This window comes from Anabrus simplex, chromosome 3 (genome assembly GCF_040414725.1).
Source record: "Anabrus simplex isolate iqAnaSimp1 chromosome 3, ASM4041472v1, whole genome shotgun sequence".
Classification (NCBI taxonomy): Eukaryota; Metazoa; Arthropoda; class Insecta; order Orthoptera; family Tettigoniidae; genus Anabrus; species Anabrus simplex.
This window is the reverse complement of record NC_090267.1, coordinates 24,481,108-24,504,876: the sequence shown is the minus strand read 5'-3', so window position 1 is coordinate 24,504,876 and position 23,769 is coordinate 24,481,108. Positions and strand designations below refer to the sequence as shown.

Sequence of the window (23,769 nt, the reverse complement as noted above, 5' to 3'; positions counted from 1 at the left end):
ATCGAGTTGCTGCAGGTACACGGGAAACACGCACATTTTTAGGAAGCGGTATAAAGTAGTATTGCAGAACCCACTTCAAGGAAGCGATGAAAAACTACGTTACACTTCACACCAATTTGAAATGAGCTTATTTTCTACATTTACTAACCTGAAGCACCAGAATCATCATGTTTCCTTAGTGTGTAATTGTTATCCTCATTTTCAGAAATCTTGTCTTCCATAAGAAGATTCGTTTTCGAAATTTGGTACACTTGAATTAGACATGCTAAATATTCACAAGAATTACGCAGACAAGCCTGCCTCTCGAACACGCACTCTTCCTGACCGCATGTACCGTACGTACTTTCCCTCCCATTTCACAGCTGAGAGTCAACGATGACGCAGCCTTAGGTTATGTAGGAACGTGGCTGTGTTATCAGTGCCTTGAAAGAAGAGCTCTCAACTTATGCTCATAACTATTATATTTTATGCTTATAGAAGCATTGGACAGTATCTTATTGAAGTCACAGCTCGTTGAAACGGCAAATACAATTTTTTAGTTACAGTGAAATCGTGCCCATAGATGCTCCGAGCTCCATCTCCAATTTGTTAATTCGAGCACAGGGTGACCAGAAGTAATATGAGTGGAATGTCAAGAAAGTAATTTGTGTCATTGGTGGGCGGATGAAAACAGTATAATGTACCTCGATATTTGTGTGTATTATTAGTTCTGTGAAATGTGTACCTAAGATGTAGTTATTTATTCTGCAATTTTGCAAAATTTGCAAAGTCAGCACTGAGAGACAAGAATATCGTCGTCATGAGGTTTCTGTAATAACTGATTCATTTGTGGTAGGGAATCTTATTACTTCAAGACACTTCACTGTAAAGAACTTGTAATCTGCAGCTAGATCCTTCAGCTGCTACATTACACACTTCCTGTATTTTCAGAAACAGCTTTTGTTTGCATTTGTAGTGCAATATAGTCTTGTAGAAAATCTTGTTTTGAAAGTCCTTTAAGCATTGTTATCTTATTTGTTCTATGATACCAGTGTCAACTATTCTGGCAGTTAATATATTGGGAACAGGCTACAGATCACTCATGGAAATTATGCTCAGCAAAACTGTTTCTTTATGAAGTAATAAAAACTGTTACCAGTCACAAGTTTTATTAAATGATTTACTCCCCTATGTGTTTCGGAGACTTTGCTCCATTGTTAGGTGATGACATGATGAGATTTAATTTTTGCTCTATATGATGCACAGTTGTTTTCAAAGAATATTATACTATTGGATTTAAGAATAGGAGCTTTGTGTATTATGAATTTATTACATCTATGTCTGGTCAAATGCAAGTGTGTCGTCTCAGAAATACACATTTGATACTAAAGTTCAGTATCTCATGCCTGCAAAATTTTAACACACATTATTTACAGAAGAATGGAAAGTCAAGTTGAAGCCGGGTTGGGAGAAGATCAATTTGGCTTCAGAAGAAATGTAGGAACACGTGAAGCAATCCTGACTTTACGTGTGATCTTAGAGGATCGAATTAAGAAAGACAAGCCCATGTATATGGCACTCGTAGATCTAGAAAAGGCATTTGATAATGTTGATTGGACCATGCTATTTAAGATTCTCAAGGTGATTGGGGTCAGATACCAAGAACGAAGAATTATCTTCAATCAGTATAAAAATCAGTCTTCAGTGATGAATCGAGGGCTTTGAAAAAGAAGTAGAAATCCAGAAAGGAGTGAGCCAAGGCTGCAGTTTGTCCTCCCCTCCTTTTCACTGTTTACATAGAACAGGCAGTAAAGGAAATCAAAGAGGAATTTGGAAAGGGAATCGTAATCTAAGGAGAAGAAATCAAAACCTTGAGATTTGCCGAAGATATTTTGTCTGAGACTGCAGAAGATCTCAGAGTTGCTGAATGGTATGGATGAAGCCTTGGGTAAGGAGTACAAGATGAAAATAAATCCAAAAAAATGTAATGGAGTGCAGTCGAACGAAGGCAGGTGATGCAGGAAATACTCGATTAGGAAATGAAGTCTTAAAGGAAGTAGATGAATATTGTTAGTTGGGTAGTAAAATAACTAACGATGGCAGAAGTAAGGAGGACATAAAATGCAGATTAGCACAAGCAAGGAAGAGCTTTCTTAAGGAAAGAAATTTGCTCACTTCAAACATTGATATAGGAATTAGAAAGATGTTTCTGAAGACTTTCGTGTGGAGCGTGGCATTGTATGGAAGTGAAACATGGACAATAACTAACTCAGAAAGAGAATAGAGGCTTTTGAAATGTGGTATTACAGAAGAATGCTGAAGGTGAGATGGATAGATCAAATCACGAATGAAGAGATACTGAATCAAATTGGTGAGAGGAGATCAATTTGGCTAAATTTGACGAGAAGAAGAGATAGAACGATGGAACATTCGCTGGTCGAGTTTGAGTCCAGTCTATGGACTGATGAAAGCAACAACAATTTTATCATTAAACATGTGTTGTGAATCTGTTAGGTGATGTCTATAAATTTCTAGAGATTTTAAAATGGTCTCTCTTTTTCCCTGGAGTTATACAGCAATATTAACACACATCTGGTGGTTCTTGAACTTGACTGATTTTGAATTGTCAGGACCTTGCTTGCTGATGCCTTAAGTGATTTTCAGTATAAAGTACACGAGGAAGTACATGGATTTGTTCTCAGTGGATCCTGCAAGCGGATAGCCATTGCAGCTGGCTCGCCTCATAGTTTCATAATTGATCCTACAGTTGAAACTGAGGACTCTGGAACTCAACCAGCGAATGTTCATAAAGAGAAATGCAACGTCTACGAACCCACAGTTCTGTACTACAAAACAAAATATTAGTTAACATCTATAGAAGTAGTGGGTCTTACGGTTGGAGCTAGAAGCACAATAACATCCAAATTTACACAGTTCTGTAAGCTGTTCAGGCTAAACAATCATCTTATGATCATGCTGGCCTCTGTAGCTGTTAAGGACTTAGTGAGCTGGCTGTGTGGTTAGGATCGTGCAGCTGTGAGCTTGCATTCAGGAGAGTGGGTTCGAACCCCACTGTCGGCAGCCCTGACGATGGTTTTTGTGTGGTTTCCCATTTTCATATCAGGCTGTACCTTAACGCCACGGCTGCTTCCTTCCCACTCCTAGCTCTTTCCTGTCCCATTGTCGCCTTAAGCCCTATCTATGATGGTGTGACGTACAGAAGTGTTCTGTTGCTATTTTGAGAAATCATTTGTATAACTGTTATGAATGACATATGGAAATAGCATTTGCCATCTTTTTTTTAAAGATTTATTATAACTGATGTTTGGAATGCTTTGTCTACTGGTCAACCTCTATCTAGGAGAAGCTGAATAGCATTTGCTGATTTATATATATCCATTATATATATAATCCATGATGTTTTAACATTTCTGTTAATAGGCTGACAGCAGTGATACCATAAATGAAGCTGAGCTTTATGGTCCTGAGGAACAAGAGGAAGTATACAGTGGGCTGCGGACCCAGGATCTTCAAGAAGCTAAAGATCAGTTGCTGGTTGAAACTTCGGATATGTTACACATACCTCTCTTCACAGCTGAAGCATTGCTTAGAGATAACGGTAATACCCTATTAAAAGATCCATTGTAAGTTTCAACTTATTGATACTTAGAAAGGAAAAAACGATATGAGCTTTGTACTTCATCAAGAGCACGGGAGATATATACTGTGCTGAGAGAGACAGAGCAAAGACAAATACTGTATTTTGGTGTTATACATGAGAGAGAGAGAGAGAGAGAGAGAGAGAGAGAGAGATATCAGAGTGAGGTGGTATTGTAGACTATTAAGCCTAAGAGTGGGTAGTTAGTGGGCCTTAAGATGTGGACGTGAAAAAAAGAAATACATACAGTAGAAGTCCGTTATAGCAAGAATTCATAACAGCGAAAAATTTACTCTATAGCGGGTTGTCATTAGGCCTGTATCCAATTTTCCATACATTTCAGAAAAGATACACAAGAAGAAATACTTCACTGCGCATGTATCATGAAAACATATTGTATATCCCAGCAGAGTAATTAGATTTTTGCTGTAAATTTACAAGGGAACAACCTTCCTGAAATTTAATCTGACGTGATAATACACAAACTAACCTCTAAAATTTGAGATACTGTCATATCGTGAGATCATATTTAATAAATGTCATATTATTCCATATTGAAGAGCAATATAATAAAAAACAAAAGCTAAAAGGTTTCTACCCATTAAAAAAAAAAAAGTTACATATATCTGATGAAACTAGTTTTGGTCTTGCTAGAGAGTCAAAATCATTCAAGTTAAGGCAATACATGAATTACAGATAGATAAGGCTTTTGAAGTAAGTGTGTTATTGATATCCAGTGCAAGAAAAAAAAGTTGAATGTTAAACACTCGTCACAGTCACACGCCTTGTTTAAATTCTCAGAGTTTTTTTATTTTCAATTTGAAGAATGCACTTCACAAAACACGTGAAACACTTAAATTACTAGCACTTGAAGAATCTTCTTGAATTCATTTCAGCTGAAACAAGTGTGAACAGAATAACGTTGACGGGAAAGTATTGAGATATTAATTTGTTTCCAATATGGATCATTGAAAAAAGTTGAAAGAGCAAAAGCAAAGAAATAGAATAGAGCGGAGTTGTAGATTGGAGGTATAGTGTACCGTAAGATGGGGCTGAGGGATGTGGAATGGTGGGTGATTTATGGAGGGAATTTGGAGAAAAATAAAGGTGATTTAAAGTGCTTAATTTCTTTTTATTGAAAATAGGAATTAATAGATCAAATAAAGGGTTTGGTTTTTCTGTTATCACATTAAAGTTGAAATTGGGATTAAAGTATTGAATCAGATGGTTGAAACTATTTTCAAAGATATTGAGCAGAGACCCCTTCTTAACCATTTTAAAGATTTGAAAAAATCTTTATCAGTATTTGTGAATATGGTTTGAGACCATCATATGTTTTTTCATAGCTGAAAATCTATTACATTTACATGAATTCACATGTTCTAAGTACCTTGTGTCAAAGTTTCTACATCACCATCATCATCATCATAATAATTTCCCATTATCCCGCTGTAGCTAGGATCATCTCCACTTTCTTCAGTCTTTTCTCCACTCCAAAAATAATGTTTTGTGTTTAGTTCGTTTCTTCTTTAGTGAGGGTAGTGGAAAGTCTGTCTAGCTTTATTTCATATGTAACTTCCTCTTCTGCTTTTTTTTAAAGGTTTCAAATATTGAATAGGTGGAAACCTTTTAGCTTTTGCTTTATATTTTATTTTGTATCTTGAGATGCATCACATTTTTATTTAATTACTGTACCTAGTACGAAAATCAATTTCTGGGCTGAGTGGCTCAGACGGTTGAGGCGCTGGCCTTCTGACCCCAACTTGGCAGGTTCGATCCTGGCTCAGTGCATTGGTATTTGAAGGTGCTCAAATACATCAGCTTCTTGTCAGTAGATTTACTAGCACGTCAAAGAACTCTAGGACTAAATTCCGGTACCTTGGCGTCTCCGAAAACGATGAAAGTAGTGTGACTTAAATAAGTGTAAGATTGGGAAGTCAGCAGGACTCGATAACCATCGAATGGAACAAATTAAGAATTTTGGTCCTACTGCGAAGTGCTGGTTGGTAGAACTCATGAACTGCGTTCAGTCTTCCATGATACCTAAAACATGGAGGAAGGCTAGGGTCATAGCCATTCTAAAACCAGGCAAAGATAAAAATGACCCTAGGAGAATCTGGAGAGACTAATCCTCAATAGGTTGACTAATAAAATCGAGCCACTTCTCATTCCACAGCAAGCTGGTTTCAGGAGAGGGAAAAGCTGCACATCGCAGGTGTTGAAGTTAAGTCCACACATAGAAGATGGTTTTGAAAGCCGGAAAATCACAGGAGCTGCATTTATAGATCTCTCGGCAGCATATGATACTGTTAATCACCTAATTCTCCTAGGAAAGATATATTAGCATGACAAAGGACTTTCATCTGACTTGTGCCATTACCTACTTCAAAATCGAAGTTTCTTCATTGAGTTCCAGGGAAAAAGAAGCAGGTTGAGGATACAGAAGAACGGACTACCTCAGGGAAGCGTGTTGGCACCAATGCTTTTCAATATTTACACAAATGATCAGCCTCTTCCTGCCAGGACGAATAGTTTCATCTATGCTGATGATTGTGTCATCACTTCTCAGGGGGATAACTTCGAGGCGATTGAACAAACATTGTCCAAAGCTCTAGACACTCTTGCTGGCTATTACAAGAAGAATCAACAAACACCAAACCCAACTAAGACGCAAACCTGTGTTTTCCAAACACAACTGAGAAACAGCTGACAGTTTGAACTATCCTGTTCACAGACCCAAAAACTGAAGACAAACAGTACAGTCTGTTTGCTTTTAGTATCACTGTCTGGCTCCATGGCTAAATGGTTAGCGTGCTGGCCTTTGGTCACAGGGGTCCCGGGATCGATTCCCGGCAGGGTCGGGAATTTTAACCATAATTGGTTAATTCCCCTGGCACTTGGACTGGGTGTATGTGTCTTCTTCATAATCATTTCATCCTCATCTCGACACGCAGATCGCCTACGGGTGTCAAATCAAAAGATCTGCACCTGGTGAGCCGAAGTCCTTGGACACATCCCGGCACTAAAAGCCATACGCCATTTCATTTCATCGCTAATACAAGATTTTCACATGTTACGGAAAGAAACTCCGGGCCGATTGCAGAAATGGTGTTTAGACGATGTCTGCGGTTAAACAATGCCTAAGTATGGCTGCCACATTAGAGACATTGTTTATCACTTAGACACTGTCTAAAACTGATGTTGAACCAGCCATGTTTAAAAACTGCCGAGAACACTGTTTAACCTCAAAGGAGAGGAGTGAATCGCGATCAGAGGTTATATACCATGAAACATGTAATTTGTGTTATGTTGAGACTATTCGGGGAAGAAATGTTAGTCTGATGGCATCTCTGTTGGTCGTCCGCTGCAAAATTGCAGCAATTCATTTGAAATGTACGGAGAGGTAAATCTTAAAATAAGATTTTGCTTTTCAAGAGACTTGTTTCTTGAGACTGACAAAGGGACAGTCTGGTAACTTGAATACAATTCTTGGCAACCGATATATTTTATTATACACGGGGTAATTTCCATGGAATTATAGGTCACTTCGACTACGTACATGTCAGAATTACTTGTCCCAATCGTCAGAGGGCTGTCATATACGTCAACTTGGTAGAAATTCACTTATATTTACTGCCAAGTAAGCACACATAATAGTGAATACTAAAAAGGAGGCTGAATGTGGATATATATAATCATTGCACTATTTCAGAAAAATTTTCAGCAACTATGATAGGAAAATACAAGTGGTAGTGATGGTAGTGAATATTGTTTAAAGAGGAGGATTGGGGAAGGACACCACGTACTCTTGCATGATGAAAAAAATGGATTATTTTTTATTTTGGCGCCATAAAATTCTTCATTCTTTTCTGAATCCAAATATATATAGTTTGTTGGGGTTTAGATGTCTACAAGTGCCTTAAATTTGTTTTTTAAAATGAGCGTCCCATGCATCACGCCCATTTTAAATGTCATCAGTGTACTGTTGATTATCATTAGGCAGAACACAGAAGGTCCCTTGTTTATCTGAAGTATCTGAAGCCTCAATGAAACAAACAATTGAGGAAGCAGTGTTTTTGAATTAATCAACCAGAGATATTCCTGTTGCCATTGATGGGACATGGCAACGTAGAGGTCATCGTTCGCTCAATGGCGTTGTCACTGCCACGTCTGTAGATAATGGTAAAGTAATAGATGTCATTGTCATGGTAATAAAGAAACAAATAGTAATCATGAGTGTGCTAAAATCTATGATGGGTACAGTGGAGGAATGGAAACTGAGGGTGCTTTGAGAATTTTTCAAAGGTCAGTGGTACGAGGCAATGTTAGATATGTCAAATATCTAGGTGATGGGGACTCCAAAGCCTTCAACAATGTAAATGAGGCTAGAGTGTATGGTGACACTGCTGTCACTAAGCTAGAGTGCTGTGGTCATGTTCAGAAGAGGGTGGGTACGAGGCTCAGGAAGCTGCGGAAGGACATGAAAGGGAAAGAACTTTCAGATGGGAAGCCATTGTCAGGACGAGGTAGATTAACTGATGGGGAAATAGATCTACTTCAAAATTATTATGGTCTAGCTATCAGGAGAACTGAATCATCGAATGATGTACATGTACAGGTAATGAGAAGGGCAGTGTGGGCCACATACTTTCATAAGTGCACATAGCGAGGAAACGATCGCATGCAATATCATTGCTGGGGTGCATAAATATTGGTAACGGAAAAAATCGTGCGCGCTTAATTGCTCGTAATAACGAATGCGTCAGTGATATGGCTCTTGCTGTAACCGAAGGACGATACACAGTTTAATATAGGAATTTTGAAGGGGAAGAAAAATTTGTCGCTATAACGGAGTTCTCGTTATATGCCGTACTTGCTATAGCGGACTTCTACTGTACTTGGATCAGTGTAGGAGTAGGTCTGCAGAAAGAGGAGACAAATATAAATATTCTACTATTGAGCACCTATTGTCCTTTCCTGTTTGTCCTGTGGTACTAGTCATCTTTATCCTTTTATTTTTTGTCTCTTTCCTTTCCCTGTGTTTATCTGGCCTTTGTCTTATCTTACACTTTGTACATGAAATCTATCAGAATGGCCACTTACTATGTGTTGAATTTCGTCCTACTGATGAAGCTGGGAAACAGAAACAAGCCATCAAGAACTGAGAAGAAAACAGCAGAGAGAGAGAGAGAGAGAGAGAGAAGTTTCCACGCTAACCTGTCATTGTGTTTTGCGTTCCATCTTTTAGTACATGACCTGGAAATATAATTCAGACATACAAAGATGTCTGATATATTTCAGGGTGTATGAGGTTAGGTATTCATATTCATAATCACAATATTTACATCAAAGTTCTGCAACATCTGCATAGCTATTGCAATTATCAAATGAATAAACTGTGACTAAAATAAGTATAAATAACAAGTTTGGGCGCCACCCGCAAAACAATTGCAGGAATAATTAACTCTGTAGAGCAACGAGCAACTCCCTCTCCCTTAGTCGCCATAAGACCTATCTGTGTCGGTGCGACGTAAAGACCCTAGCAAAAAAAAAACAAAAAAAACTCCCTCTCCCAAGGCGACGGTCATCAGGCTTACGAAGCTCCAGATTTACTTTATAACCTTACCTGTTGTTATTTACCCCTGAAATTGAAGTTGGGTAGCATTCCTGGTTCATCCTTACTTCACTGATAAGATTTAGTGCAAGTTTCATTCCATGACTTTACTCCCAAAATAAATAAAAATATATATGACAAATACCACAATAATCATCACTTGATGAGACCAACTCCTTTTTGCCATTTACAAAGGGTAAATATTCAGACAACTAAAAACCACATCCCAAAAAAAAAAATATATCAGTTGACGAGACCAACTCGTGTTTGCCACTTACAAGGGCAAATTAAAAAAATCTACAAACCACTAACAAATTATTTTCACTATATACATTTAACGTACCTCCAGGTAAGAGTCCCACTGCACTCTCTACTGTTACAGAAGAAAATCCTAATCTGGTAAAGAAAAGTACGACGACTTTCTCTACGTACGGATGCAACCTTCTTTACGAAGAGCATCCCTAACCTTATTTACACACTTCTTCATCGACGTCTTGAGTCCTTTCCGATTGCTGCACAGGTTAGTGTGACGCCTCACGTTTCTCCAACTGAAACTGCATGCTCGGCCGACGATGAATTCCTTTCTCAAGAAATGTAGAGCTATTCAAGCTCTACAAAATGGTCTGCGAGGGCATACAATAATAATGTAGATTCAGTATGCACTACCACATCCACTGTAAATTATCTTATAGAAGAATTGTAGCATAGGCCTAATTATTATACAGAGTTTGAGTATCACACTTAGTAGCGTCTTTTACAGAACGTCCACTGCAAAGCCGGAGACTCGTTAGCATCTGTGATTATACCATGTTCACTCCACAAAAGATACTCACGAACAATTGAAGTTCGCATAGGAAACTGCAAAATACGTAGCTCCCGTGCTCCGGTCCGAGTGAGAAAAACTCAGAATCAGAATCATTTGCCTCACACGCGTACATACTTATATAGGCTTGCTACATGTGGTTATAGCGTCCCAAAAAGTTAACTGGTAACAACGCTCTCACAGGCACTTCTTGACGCGTCACTCAGTCAACCCAACCTCGCTTAAAACAAAGCCCTCGTATTGGCTATTCAGTGTCAGATGTGACATAAAACGTCCACTCACGTATATCTACATTGATCCACTCCAATCTTCAGCCTATACCACCTGCCGTACCCCGGGTTTCCAAGCCACTTTGTTGCAACACTTTCAACTGACTTCAACCGTCTATCCCGATATAGCCACTGTTTTCCGTGTTGCACAATTCTTGAGCAACCTACACTGCCATGCCATGTGCAGACACTTAAACAAATTAAAGTTAAACATATATAAAATTCCCTACTACAAATTATTCTTATAATATTATGTTTTTACATATAAATAAAAAGAAAAGTACTTTATTTACATGACTTCAATATTACGAACTATATTATGAAAATTTCCTAACCTAAAAATTTGGGGATCTTACATTTGTACGGTTACAGTTCATGTTGTCCAGCTGCTTTGTATTGTTGATGTTGATGCTCAGATCCTTCATTCAAGATTAGGGACTCAAGCTCCAGTTCAGTTGATTGATATTTCAAGAGTGCTTCAGTGCAGTAGTAGATATTTTAGAATAGATATTCTAGATATGTTTAAAAGAATTATTCTAAAAATTTAAACTTCATGTTTTCATTTCTTACTATAGAAATCGTACACCATAGTTATTCTAATGATACCAGCACTATCAGAGAACCTTTTCAGTATTGGCGTAGAAGTTATGTATTTTCCCAGCTGATTGTATAATGCATCAACTTTTTATTTTCTGTATTACACCAAAATTGCAGTTGTGTTTGGAGTGTTTGATGTAGCCACAAAGACGCACACAAAATGGTGTCACTCGTGTACACGGATTTTATTTGCAATTATTTACAGGTTATACGTTAACCACACAAATCAACAAACCAACATTTTTAGCAGTTGCCTGTCACTAAGCACATGGAGATTGCAACTTTGAAACAGTTGATTGCTGACTGCTTACATTAGTATGTCTGTGTTCACAAAAACAACTCCAGCTAACCAATAACTCAACTACACCATCAAGACCGCTTCCTTATATATGTTGCTTGGCCAGGCTTCTAGAAGGATATGTCACAACATATCTTCTAGTAAATTCTAGAGTGCTTAATACATAGTTACAATTGGAAGGAAAGTTCTGTATAGTTCTCGTCTTACGTAGTGTTGTTCTGGATATTACAATGTATTGCGTAATATTGTAGTGGATTACACATCATATATACAGGTAATAATAAATTATATACTATTTATTACAGGTTCTTACATTAACTAAATTCATATATATACAGCACATGTTTTATGACATAACCTCACAAACAAAGTAATTGTATCGTCCGTACATATAACTTAACTACGTAAATAATAATAACAACAATACTAATACTAAATGGATGCAAACACTTCATAGCCATACCTCACAAGTCATATAATAATAATAATAATAATAATAATAATAATAATAATAATAATAATAATAATAATAATAATAATAATCACAATCATAAAAAAATAAGAATAATTCAAGCCCGATATTGGCATTATTTACCTATGGGTTAAAGAATATTGTTTTCAAGTTATATCAGTTTATCACACTTGCGTCAGTATTGCCCGTGTAACTTGAAACACTTCCTACAGTCTATCACACTTGTCGACTTTACCTTGGTCATAGATTGTATCTTCTTTTCACCTCAATGTCGCTGTATGTGCTTTCCTATTTTCGACTAAATTGTGCCGTGTTGGGGGTCAGGGTTGCCTCGCTGCCAGCCTCTTCCTCGATGATAGTTGATGCATTCTCCTCATGACAAGATTGTGCTATGTTATTAGCCTCTCCTCCAGGTGGACCCGTGGTAGGACCAGGCTTGCTTTGTATGTGCAGCGGTTGGGTGACTCGCCCCAACTCCGATGCATGGACCTTGACAGGAGGGTTGGTCTTCAGCGAGTAGACCCCATGGCCCAGTTGCTTATCCACCTCGACGGGACCAGCCCACTTAGGTGCGAAACCTGCGTGAACCCTCCAATGTTATTACTGACTGGGTGGTTACATCGCAGTACTTGTTGGCCTGGTAGGAAGATCTGGGTCTCTTCGACATCTTGAGCCTTGGCCTGGGTAAGGGATCTCCTCTTGGCCAAAACTTGCTTCTTCTCGATGTCCTACTGCTGCTGCTGCCACTCTGGTAGGGAAACAGCAGCATCATCTTGACCAAAAGAGGGTGGTGGATGAATCTCCCAATCCCCAGTGCCGTGTAGTTGTCAACCAAGAAACAGCTCTGCTGGGAAATAGCCAGTGACACGGTTGATGCGTCGTCACAGGGCAAAGAGTGACTGTGGCATCTGACAGTCCCACAGTCGATGTTCCTTGTCTATTAGGTGGACCCATAGCATCGTCGTTTTGTTGGATTGGCCCTTGGGTTGTAGATAGGGGTGCTCTACACCCCATTCTGTCATCATTTGCTGCCACTTCCTTGACGTGAACTGACTCCCGTTGTCTGACAGAATGCACTGTGGATAACCATAGTGGCTGAATACCTCATCTTGTAGAAGGCTGATGATGCGTCCCGTCGTGGCTTCTTGTATTGGAAAGGCCTCAATCCATCTTGTGAAAAGGTTGGTGATTATTAGGAGTCCTGTTTAACCCCATGGTGTCACAGGGAAAGGACCCATTAAGTCCATGGCTATGACCTCCCATGAGCGTTGCGGCAGTCTTCCTCATTGACTGGAATCTGCCTTCCTGTTGCTCGCCTTGGTGCAGGCACGGATGTAGCACCCCTTCACATAGTCCAGGATGTCTTTCCGCATGTTGACCCAGAAGAATCGTCATTGAATGGACTGGTATGTCTCTTCACCTCCTGGATGTCCGTCTTCAGTGCTGTCGTGGAGCTTCTCGAGGATGTCCATTGTGTGCTGTCTAGGGATCATCACTATTGCAGGCGCGTTGGAGTGGTGCGATCTGTACATAGAGTCGTCCGTCAACCCGAAAGTTCTTGTAGCACATCTTTAATTCCCTTGGGACGAGTCGACTATCAGTGTTCTGTGTCCTAATCCGCTGTGTCATGATCCTACAGGGCTTGTCTTGTTCTTGCCACTGTTTGATTACTCCCACATCAAGTTTCTTCTTGATGGTTATAAGGACAGTTTCCTGAGGCTCACTCTGGTGTTTTCGTGGGAACTCCCTCTCGACAGTGGTGCTCCTAGCTTCAGGTTCCATCGCCGTGTGCCTAGATAAACTGTCTGCACCTATATTCGTCGGTCCTGGGACGTGACACACACACAGAAATCAAATTCTGCGATTAACAGAGCTTATTGTATCAATTTAGATTTTGAGCAAGAGACAGAGTTCAACAATTTCAGAGGGGTGTTATCGGAGTAGAGCTGGAACTTCCTTCCCTCCAAGTAGCCTCTGTATTTGCCCATGGCCCACACCACGGCTAAAGCTTCCTTCTCGGCAGTGCAGTAGTTTTGTTTGGTGGGAGATAGCTTTCTGCTGGCTACTCAATGTCCCTTCTGCTGAACACTCCTCTCCTGGATTAACACTGTTCCTAAGTCGGAATCGCTGGCATTCGTATGCAGACTCACCTTCCGTTGAGGGTTGGGATGGGCTAGACAGGAAGCGTTGCATATCGCAGCCTTAATGGCTTGGAAGGCTCCCTCTTCCTTGCTGGTCTACCCGAACGGGCGGTGGTTATGGAATAGATCAATGAATGGTATTGCTTTCTCTTCAAAGTGTGACACGAAGCTGCTATACCATCCACACAAGCCAACGAACTGACGTACTTGTCGCTTGGTCTGTGGGCATTCAACTTCTCGATAGCTCGATTGTTCTCCCGTTGTCTTCCTAAGCCTTCAGATGTTAGGAGATGGCCAGGATATTCTACGCGGGACTGGGCGAAGTGGCACTTCTCCAGTTGGCAAGTTCATGAATCTTCAGTTGTTCCAGTACTTTCCTCAAATGTACAAGGTGTTCTTGAAAATTCTTACTGTGAATTAAAATGTCGTCAAGATATACTTGGCAGAAATCTCCAACTTATCCATCAGTCTCATGAAGGTGACAGGAACATTCTTCAATCCAAACTGGTACAATCCTCTCAATGTCATAAAGGTGGTCAGTGGTCTAGAAATTTCCGCGACCTCCACTTGCCAGTATCCGGAGTTGAGATCCAGCGTGTTGAAAATCCTGGATCCACTTGCTTGTTTCAGCGAGTCTTTCAATTCAGGCATGGGGTAGGCGTCACTAACGGTCTTCTCGTTCAACTTGCGGAAGTCCACACAGTCGATACTCCCCATTCTTTTTTTTTCAGTAGGACGATAGGTCTAGAGAAGCCCAACAGGATGTAGAGGGTTCGATGAGACCTTGCCCTTCCATGTCTTGAATCTTCTGAATGACGAAGTTGCGCTTATCTGGATTGATTGGATATGGGCCTTGCTTGATGGGTGAGGAAGTACTGCATTCACTGGTGTGCGTTACCGTGGCAGTCCGTCCTATTTTTTTGGTGATGACTTCCGGAAAGTCCTTTAAGGCGCGTCTCAACTCCTCTTCTTCACTTGGTTGAAGATGCGTTAATTGGATATCACCCAGGTCTACGTCGACTTCTGCATCCTTCCCAGTCATGACCTAATACGATATCAGGTATCAGTTTCTGAATCACTGCAACGTCAGTTACAATAGGCACGTTCATGCATTTAACGGTTAGGTTAGTCTGTCCTTGTATGGAATAGTTTACTCTGTCTGCTGCTTCCACTAGCCTTCCGAGACTTCATAGGCGGTAGTAATCTGGTGACAGTCCTGTTGACAAATGAATGGCTTGCTTGGCTGTCGAGTATGGCTGAAAAAATCTCGTTGCCTATCCTTAAGATGTTAGCTGGGCAGGGTTGGCCTATTTACTCACAATCTGATCAATCCCTCCTACTTCACCAGGCGCATTCCTGTTCCCGGTCCCATCCCCCCTCAATCCAGAATGGGCCGGACCTAGTTATCCTATGTCAAGGCTGGGCACTTGTTCTTCAGGTGTCCCTTTCTTCCACACTGGTAGCACATTCTAACCGAGCTGGTCTCTTAAGTAGCTTTGCTCTTGTGTTCCTCCTCCAACTGGGTGATGATTCTACGTAGATCAACAAAGGATCTCGGTTGTGATACTTTCACTAGGCGTCGAATCTTATTGTGGAGCAGCTCTGTGATGTCTGGTAAGATCTAGCTCTCGCTTCCTTGCGAGTGCAGACGCTTGAGGAGTAGGTACTTCTGTAGGACGAAGGCGCTAGCTCTCATGCCAGTGGGTTGTGCCTCAGTTAGTAGCTTCCTTTTCTCTGAGCTCTTCACTCCTTTCTGAATTAAACCTAGCGAGGAATTCCCTCCAGTTTAAATTTAAGCCCTTAAAGTTATTCCACCAGTTAGTGGCTTGCCCCTTTATTTGCGGTGTGATGAGGTGCACGATAATGTCCTCCGGTAGATTAGTCCTTCATAATAGACTGACCGATCCTTCGACATAGCTAGTCGGGTTCTCTTCCAGTCGCTCGTGGTATTCCGGAAGGCTCTCTTGAATCACCTTCGGGTCTAGGTGTCCTGTAGTGCTGGTTAGGTTCGAGGGGTTTAGAAGTGTGTCGGTACGACCTGTTTGAGTTAATCTATCTTCTACTGCGTGAAGGATGTTTTCCCTTATATTCTGCACATCTCCCTTGATGGCCGGAAACAGGTTTTCTAACCTTTCTTCAACAACAGAAATATGGCTCCCAAGATTTCCCTTGACGGCAGAGATACGGCGTTCAAAATTTCCCTCCACGGTAGAAATTATCCCCTCAACCTGTTGCTTTATGCTGGAAACCTGGATTTCCACCTAACCTCCTTGAGGTTCAAGATATCCCCTTCCAGCTGGCTTACCGTACTATTGATCTGTTCAACCTGTCCCAGTTTTGACCTGTTGTTCGATATCTGCTGCTTTAATTGATTGGTGACTTTGCTAATTTGCGATGAAATTTTGTCGTCTACAGTTGAAAATTTCGATTCTAGACGCTGTTCAACTTTGTAAACCTGCACGTATACTTGTGCTATTTGTCTAGTTAAAACTGTATTAGCTTGAGATATTTCATCTGAAATGTTGTCATTTACTTTAGAAATGTGATCTGTTAAGTTGGAACTAACCCGTGAATCAACATCTGAGATTTTGTCAATGGTCATTAAATTAGAACACATTTTTGGAATATTTACTTCATCTTCTGACTCCGAATCTTTGTCGACCTCGATGAAAAACTTTTCGGTATCTTCTCCTTTTTCAGCGAGATCTTCCCGCAGCTGCGTCTGCAGCGATTTCTTCTTGCTGTTCATCAGAAGATTTCTCTTGCCGAGTTCATCTTTGAGTTGTTGAACAGGCATCTTTTCTCGTATCACTTGCATTTTGTTCTATTTCGCACTACACTCGCATTCACTCATATATTCTTACATCCTGTCCATGGTCGCCAATGTTGTCTTGCCACAAAGACGCACACAAAATGCTGTAACTTGCGTACACAGATTTTATTTGCAGTTATTTACCGGTTATACGTTTTTTTTCTTCAAAATGGCGCCTTGTAATGACTATGTAGTATTTTATCCTCCGAGTAAATTAACCTTAAAATGTGACGAAAAGTGCGGAAAATGTCGAAGATTAGTGAAAAATGGAATGTTGTGTGATTCATGTGATCAATAGTGGCATTATAAGTGCAGAAATTTTCCTAGAGACGTAAAAACTAATGAAAATGTTGACTGGATTTGTGAGCAGTGTGTTCGGAATGTTGTAGTTGGCGACGGCGTTGACAGTGAAGCACCGAAAACAATCGATGAGGAATACAAAAGTGCATTAGAAATTATAAACATTCTACAAAAGGACAATGAGGCTCTTAAAGTTGAAAATCAAGATTTAAAAGAAAGACTGCGATCGCTAAAATTTGGGACTGACCATTCTTTGAGTGATATACCGGTACCAGTAACAAACTCGAGCACGTGGTGTCAAGTAGTTCATGGATGGCCGGCTAAGAAGAAATCTACAACTGAATTTCTGGAAATAAACATCAGAAATAGGTTTCTGCCCTAAATAATTGAATTCTGGAAGAAAGTGATCACGCGCGTGAAACCAAATCATCGCGATCCGCTGCCGTTGCCGTGCCGAGGTTAAAATTTAGGCCTAGATTTCAGATTCAAGACCCAGTTAGGCCTAAATCAACAAAGGTAGCTGTATTTGGTAATAGCCAAGGAAGGGGACTTGCGGGAGTGATAAACGACGAGAATATAGCAGCAACTGGAGAAATATATCCAGGAGCTTCTATCAGCAGTGTCCTGGAAAACGTATAAGAAGCAACTAGGAACTTCGGGAGCGGCGGTGCAGTGCTTATCATCGGTGGGACGAACGATGTAGCTCACGACAACGCCAAGAATGTAAGATTACAATAGAGTAAAATAATATATTATTATTGGTCCACCTTTTCAATACAAAATGAAAATTACATAGGGACTAGTTTCGACCTAGTAATAGGTCATCATCAGCCTGAAGTAAGTCAAAGATCGAAGAAAACATAAACAATGTAAACACAAGTACAGTCTCTTTAAAGGTACATACCAAGTGGGAAGTTGAGTAGAGATATATGAAAAATAATAACTCATCCAAATTGACGAAGCACTGAGCGGAATTTATGTAAAGTTCGGTGCGCCGTATATTATAAAAGACCACTGTGCACTAAATGATGCAATAAAGAAGAACAGTAGGTTGAATGCTGGCTTCTTCTTAGCTGTTGTATAATCGAAGAAATTTACGTCTTGTTTTATAAGGTATTGATAGACGTCAAAATACATGGATGTTGGAAGGCTCTTCAGTTTTTTTTGAACATGGCAATAGTTGCGTGTGGAGGCTTAGGAAACCAGAGAAGCATTATATTATGTTAAAAAATAGAAATCCTTAAAAAAGTCCCGTGCGTTGTATAAATTGTGGAAATGGAAATCGAAAAAACTTGGTTCTTAAGCGATAATGTTGTTCATTCAGAGATCGATTGAAAATAAAGAATCGTAACATAGTCTTCTCAAGATGTTCATAAACCAGAATTAATAGACGATGCGAAGTATGATGCTAGGAGAAAGCTCTTCTGCTTCTGGAATCTTGAAGGACGATGGATGTTTCACGAGGTAGAGCAACATATATGGAGTTAAATAAAGGTGGAAATAAATTCGCAGTTCAATGCGGACCATAAATTTGATTCTGAATAAAAGACAGTAAGATTTTTTTTTTAATTATTTTTTTTTTTTAAATATGTCAAAAGGAAAACTCAAGCGTGATGTGATGAGCTGAAGAGAGAAACGGAGGTAGGAAAGGATCAAAGGAAATTTTGAGGAGGTGAGGGAAGAAAAATGAAGGCAGGAGAAGAATATATAATTTTTTTTTATATTTTTTATTTTTTATTATTTTTTATATTTTATTTTTTAGCTGAAGAGAGAAACGGAGGTAGGTAAGGATCAAAGGAATTTTTTTTTTTTTTTAAGGAGGTGAAGGAAGGAAAATAAAGGTCTGAGGTTTTTTTTTTTTAGCTGAAGAGTGAAACGGAGGTAGGTAAGGATCAATGGAATTTTTTTTTTTTATTTATTTTTTTAATTTTTTTTTATCTGAAGAGAGAAACGAAGGTAGGTAAGGATCAAAGGATTTTTTATTTATTTAGCTGAAGAGAGAAACGAAGGTAGGTAAGGATCAAAGGATTTTTTTTTTTTTTTTTTTTTTGAGGTGAAGGAAGGAAAATAAAGAATGTAAGATCACAACTTAAACTAGGGAAGCTGACCCACACTAACGTCTTTGTAGTGAACGTGCCCCACAGGCATGATTTAAGTAGAGACTCTTGTGTGAACATTGAAGTGGACAAGGTCAATACAGATATTGTTAAAATTTGTAAACATTTTTGGAATACTCAGGTTATTGAATGCAGCAGTTTTGAGAGATGCTATTATACAAACCATGGCCTCCATCTAAACAATTCAGGTAAACAAAAGATAGCAAATATTGTTCTAGATTTTATTAATCTTAAGATATGTACTGTAAAACAGGCAACTCCCTTGAGTTATAATACTGACCAGGAAAACTAGTAGAAAACTAGTAAAAGCTGTACTTCAAGCTGGCTCAGTCAACTAGAAAATGAAACTCAGGAAAGTAAGGAATTTCAAGTTACCCAATTGCAACAGTCAAGTTTTAGGGAGGAAGGGGGTCTGAGATTGCTCTTGGTAAACTGTCAAAGTGTAGTAAATAAACAATTAAAATTTGGTACATTGATGGAATCTTATGGGACTGATGTGATAGGAGTGGAATCGTCGTTGAGAGAAGGGGTGGGTAATAGAGAAGTATTTCCAGAAGGGTACACAGTCTATCGTAGAGACCGAGGAGATAAAAAGGGTGGGGGGGGGGTGCTTATTCTGGTGGAGGAAACTTATTGTTCACATGAATGGTTTTCCGATGAAAGGGATGAAATATTAGGGATAAAATTAGTTTGTGATAATATGAAGGAGGTGGGAATTATAGGAACATACATGCCTGGAAGAGAGGAGAGAGACATGGAAATATTTGAGAAAATAATAGATAATACTCATAAAAACAATAATGATATGGTAATAATTGGGGGAGATTTAAATTTGCCTGAAATTGAATGGAATGGAACTGCAAGTGAAGCCCATGAACAAAAACTGGCAAATAAGTTAATTTGGGAGGGAGGATTTACACAAGTAGTACAAGAACCGACTCGTCTCAATAACTTACTAGATGTATTCTTGGTTAAACCATGGGAAATTGTTAATAAAACTGAGGTAATTGAAGGAATAGGAGACCATAACGCTGTAATAATGGATGTAGGACTCGTACCAAAAAGGCTTAATAAGAGGGTTACACAAGACAAGAAATTGTACAGAAAAACTAAAATTGATGAATTTGGCACTTACCTTAAATCACAATTCAGTTGTTGGATAAGTGAAGGGAGTAATGTGGATACACTTTGGGCTAAATTTAAAGGAATCATTTGGGAAGGAGAGAAGAGATTTGTACCTGTTAAGAAGGGTAAAATGACCTCAGACCCTGTTTATTATACAAGGGAAATAAGGAAATTAAAAAGAAAATATAGAATAGTAAACAGGAAAATCAAAGAGTGTAGGAAGAGCAGAGAAACTAGAAAACAGCTAATGAGGGAACTGAATAGAGTGAAAAAGGAAGCAAAAGGGAATTATATGAATGGCTTACTTGAAGAATGTAATGACCATAAAGGGAAATGGAAAAAGCTGTATTCATATGTCAGGAATCAAAAAGGAAAAGGAATCCAAATTCCTACAATGGTGGGAGAAGGGGGTGAACACTATTTAACAGATACTGAAAAACCAAACCTATTTAGTAGGGAATTCAGAGATTCAGTAGATGATTGTCAGGAGTTGGAAACCAAAACAGAAGATAGAGAGGGAGAGACAGAGGGAAACAAGAAGCTTCTCATTCACAAATAAAGATATTTTCAGAGAAATCCAACTGCTTCAGCAAGGAAAAGCAGCAGGAAGTGATCAAATTACTGGGGAGGTATTAAAGACAATGGGGTGGTACATAGTGCCTTATTTAAAATTTCTCTTTGACTATGTCATAAATAATAGTGTAATACCAAATGAATGGAAGGAATCTATAATCATACCAATTTATAAAGGAAAGGGTGATAAAAGGAAACCAGAGAACTACAGACCAATCAGCCTGACCAGTATAGTTCATAAAATACTGGAGAGTTTAATATCGAAGTACATCAGAGGGATATGTGATGATAAGAAAAAGGTTCATGGGGAGCCAGTATGGATTTAGAAAGAAATTTTCTTGTGAGGCACAACTGGTGGGATTTCAGCAGGACATATCAGATCAATTGGATTCAAGAGGTCAGTTAGATTGCATAGCCATAGATCTTTCCAAAGCCTATGATAGAGTGGAACATGGAATATTATTAAAGAAATCGGGGGAAATAGGATGGGACGTAAGGGTTACACGTTGGATAAAAACATTTCTAAATTCAAGGGTTCAGAAAGTCAAAGTAGGAAATAATGTATCGCAGGAAGAGAAAGTTTGGAAGGGAATTGCACAGCGTAGTATAATCGGTTCGTTACTTTTCTTAATATACACAAATGATTTAGGGAACAATATAACATCAAAAATAAGATTGTATGCAGATGACATAATTGTTCATAGGGAAATAAATAACATTGAGAATTGTTCAGAATTACAAAGGGATCTTGAAAGTATCCAACAATTGGTTGAAGAAAATAATGTGTAGGTTAATGGAGGCAAATCAACTGTTACAACTTTTACAAACAGGAGCTTTAAAACTGAATTTGAATATACTTTGGATGAGGTAATTATCCCAAAAGATGGCAAGTGTAAATACTTAGGTGTGAGATTTGAAAGTAATTTGCACTGGAAGGGTCATGTTGATGACATTGTTGGGAAAGCATACAGATCGTTACATATCATAATGAGGCTACTTAAAGGATGCAATAAAGAATTAAAAGAAAAAAGTTACTTAAGTATGGTTCGTCCATTATTGGAATATGCAAACAGTGTTTGGGATCTTCACCAAGAATACCTAATAAAAGAAATAGTGTGCAGAGGAAAGCAGCAAGATTTGTAACAGGGGATTTCAGGAGAAAGAGTAGTGTATCAGAAATGTTAAAGGAACTTGGGTGGGAAACTTTAAGTAAGAGAAGGGAGAAAACTAGTCTTATAGGATTAAATAGAGCCTATACAAGAGAAGCAGCATGAGCGATATCCGTGAGAGACTTCAGTTGGAAAATAATTATATCGGCAGGACAGACCACAAATATAAAATTAGAAGGAATTTTAGCAGAAGCGATTGGGGGTAAATTTTCATTCATTGGGAAGGGTGTGAAGGAGTCGAACAGTTTACCAGGGGTAGTGTTTGATCCTTTTCAAAAATCTGTACAGATATTCAAGAAGAGAATAAACAGCAACAGAGAAAATAAATGAAGTGATAGAGGGCATTCGACCAGTGCAGGTTGTTGTAAATAAAAAAATGTGTGTGAATAAATTAATTCCATCCCCTGGTCTAAGGAGTTTGGACAGCCAAAGTAGGGGACTGCCTGTAGGGTTGAAGTACAGTGGGGACTTCGAGGGCCTTGGGACTGCTACGGTAACTGTGAAGGCCCTTCAGGAACTCTGAAAAGTGGTGGCAAAAGGGGCTCTGGTTAAGATGCAGCAGGTCATTATGCTACTTAGGTTCCAGAATGGGTAAGATAAATAAATAAATAAATAAATAAATAAATAAATAAATAAATAAATAAATAAATAAATAAATAAATAAATAAATAAATGCAATGTAAAGTGTAATCTTATACCAGTTATATAGTATCATTTGAAGTAATTCCACATACTGTATATCAGTTGACTATATTTGTAAGTAGTACAGGAGATATTATAAGTAGAATTTTGTAAACAATATAAATTTATTAAGGATGAGCTGTGTGTTTAATAGAAAAAATTGTTAGCGTAAATTGTATAATATTGTATCATAGGAAAATTTTCTTCTTGTTAATTTAATATTTATTGCTTGACAATAATGTATTTTAGTGTACCATTTGCCACCGAGGTAGACACCTCATTTGGAAATAAAGAGATTTTGATTTGATTTGATTTTGTGATGCCGTCACTCCAGTCGTCGAGAATCTCCCTCATAATGTACTCGCTGTATAAATTAAATAGGAGGAGGGGAAGGAATGCAACCTTGTCGTACTCCAGCACTAGTAGAAAAAATGTCTGAAAAGTCGCCATTAACTCTCACTGTCGCAGTGTTTGAAGATTACAGTTGTTTAATCAGGTACACTAAATGTCTCTGCGTCCCCATCTCAATGAGTATAGCCCAGAGCTTTGACCATTTCACCTTGTCGAAGGCTTTCTTGTAGTCCACAAAGCACAGGAACATCTTGATATTGTACTCCCTTGTCTTCTCTATGAGTTGCCGGATGTTTAGGATCTGCTCACGAGTTCCTTTGCCTGGAACAAACCCGGTTTGTTCCTCTGAGATTTGTGGAAGTAAGGTCTTCACCTCTCGTTCAGCACCGTGAGCATGATTTTACTGGCATGGGAGATGAGGGCTATCGTTCGATAGTTTGCACAGTCAACTAAACAACTCCAACTAACCAATAACTCAACTACACCATCAAGGCCGCTTCCTTATATGTGTTGCCTAGCCAGGTTTCTAGAAGGATATGTCACAACGTATCTTCTAGTAAATTCTAGAGTGGGGCTGATGACCTTCAATCAATCAATCAATCAATCAATCAATACTGATCTGCATTTAGGGCAGTCGCCCAGGTGGCAGATTCCCTATCTGTTGCTTTCCTAGCCTTTTCCGAAATGATTTCAAAGAAATTGGAAATTTATTGAACATCTCCCTTGGTAAGTTATTCCAATCCCTAACTCCCCTTCCTATAAATGAATATTTTCCCCAGTTTGTCCTCTT

General features: G+C 39.0%; 1 protein-coding gene across 3 annotated transcripts in view; it reads left to right on the top strand.

Moving 5' to 3' along the window:
• The window catches only part of LOC136865936 (uncharacterized), a 360,192-nt gene that overhangs the window by 90,614 nt on the left and 245,809 nt on the right, over nucleotides 1–23,769 (top strand). For all 3 annotated transcript variants that reach the window (XM_067142491.2, XM_067142489.2, XM_067142490.2), the window contains exon 6: nucleotides 3,421–3,598. In XM_067142491.2, the coding sequence (XP_066998592.2) occupies nucleotides 3,421–3,598 (178 nt within the window). The remainder of the gene's footprint in view (nucleotides 1–3,420; nucleotides 3,599–23,769) is intronic.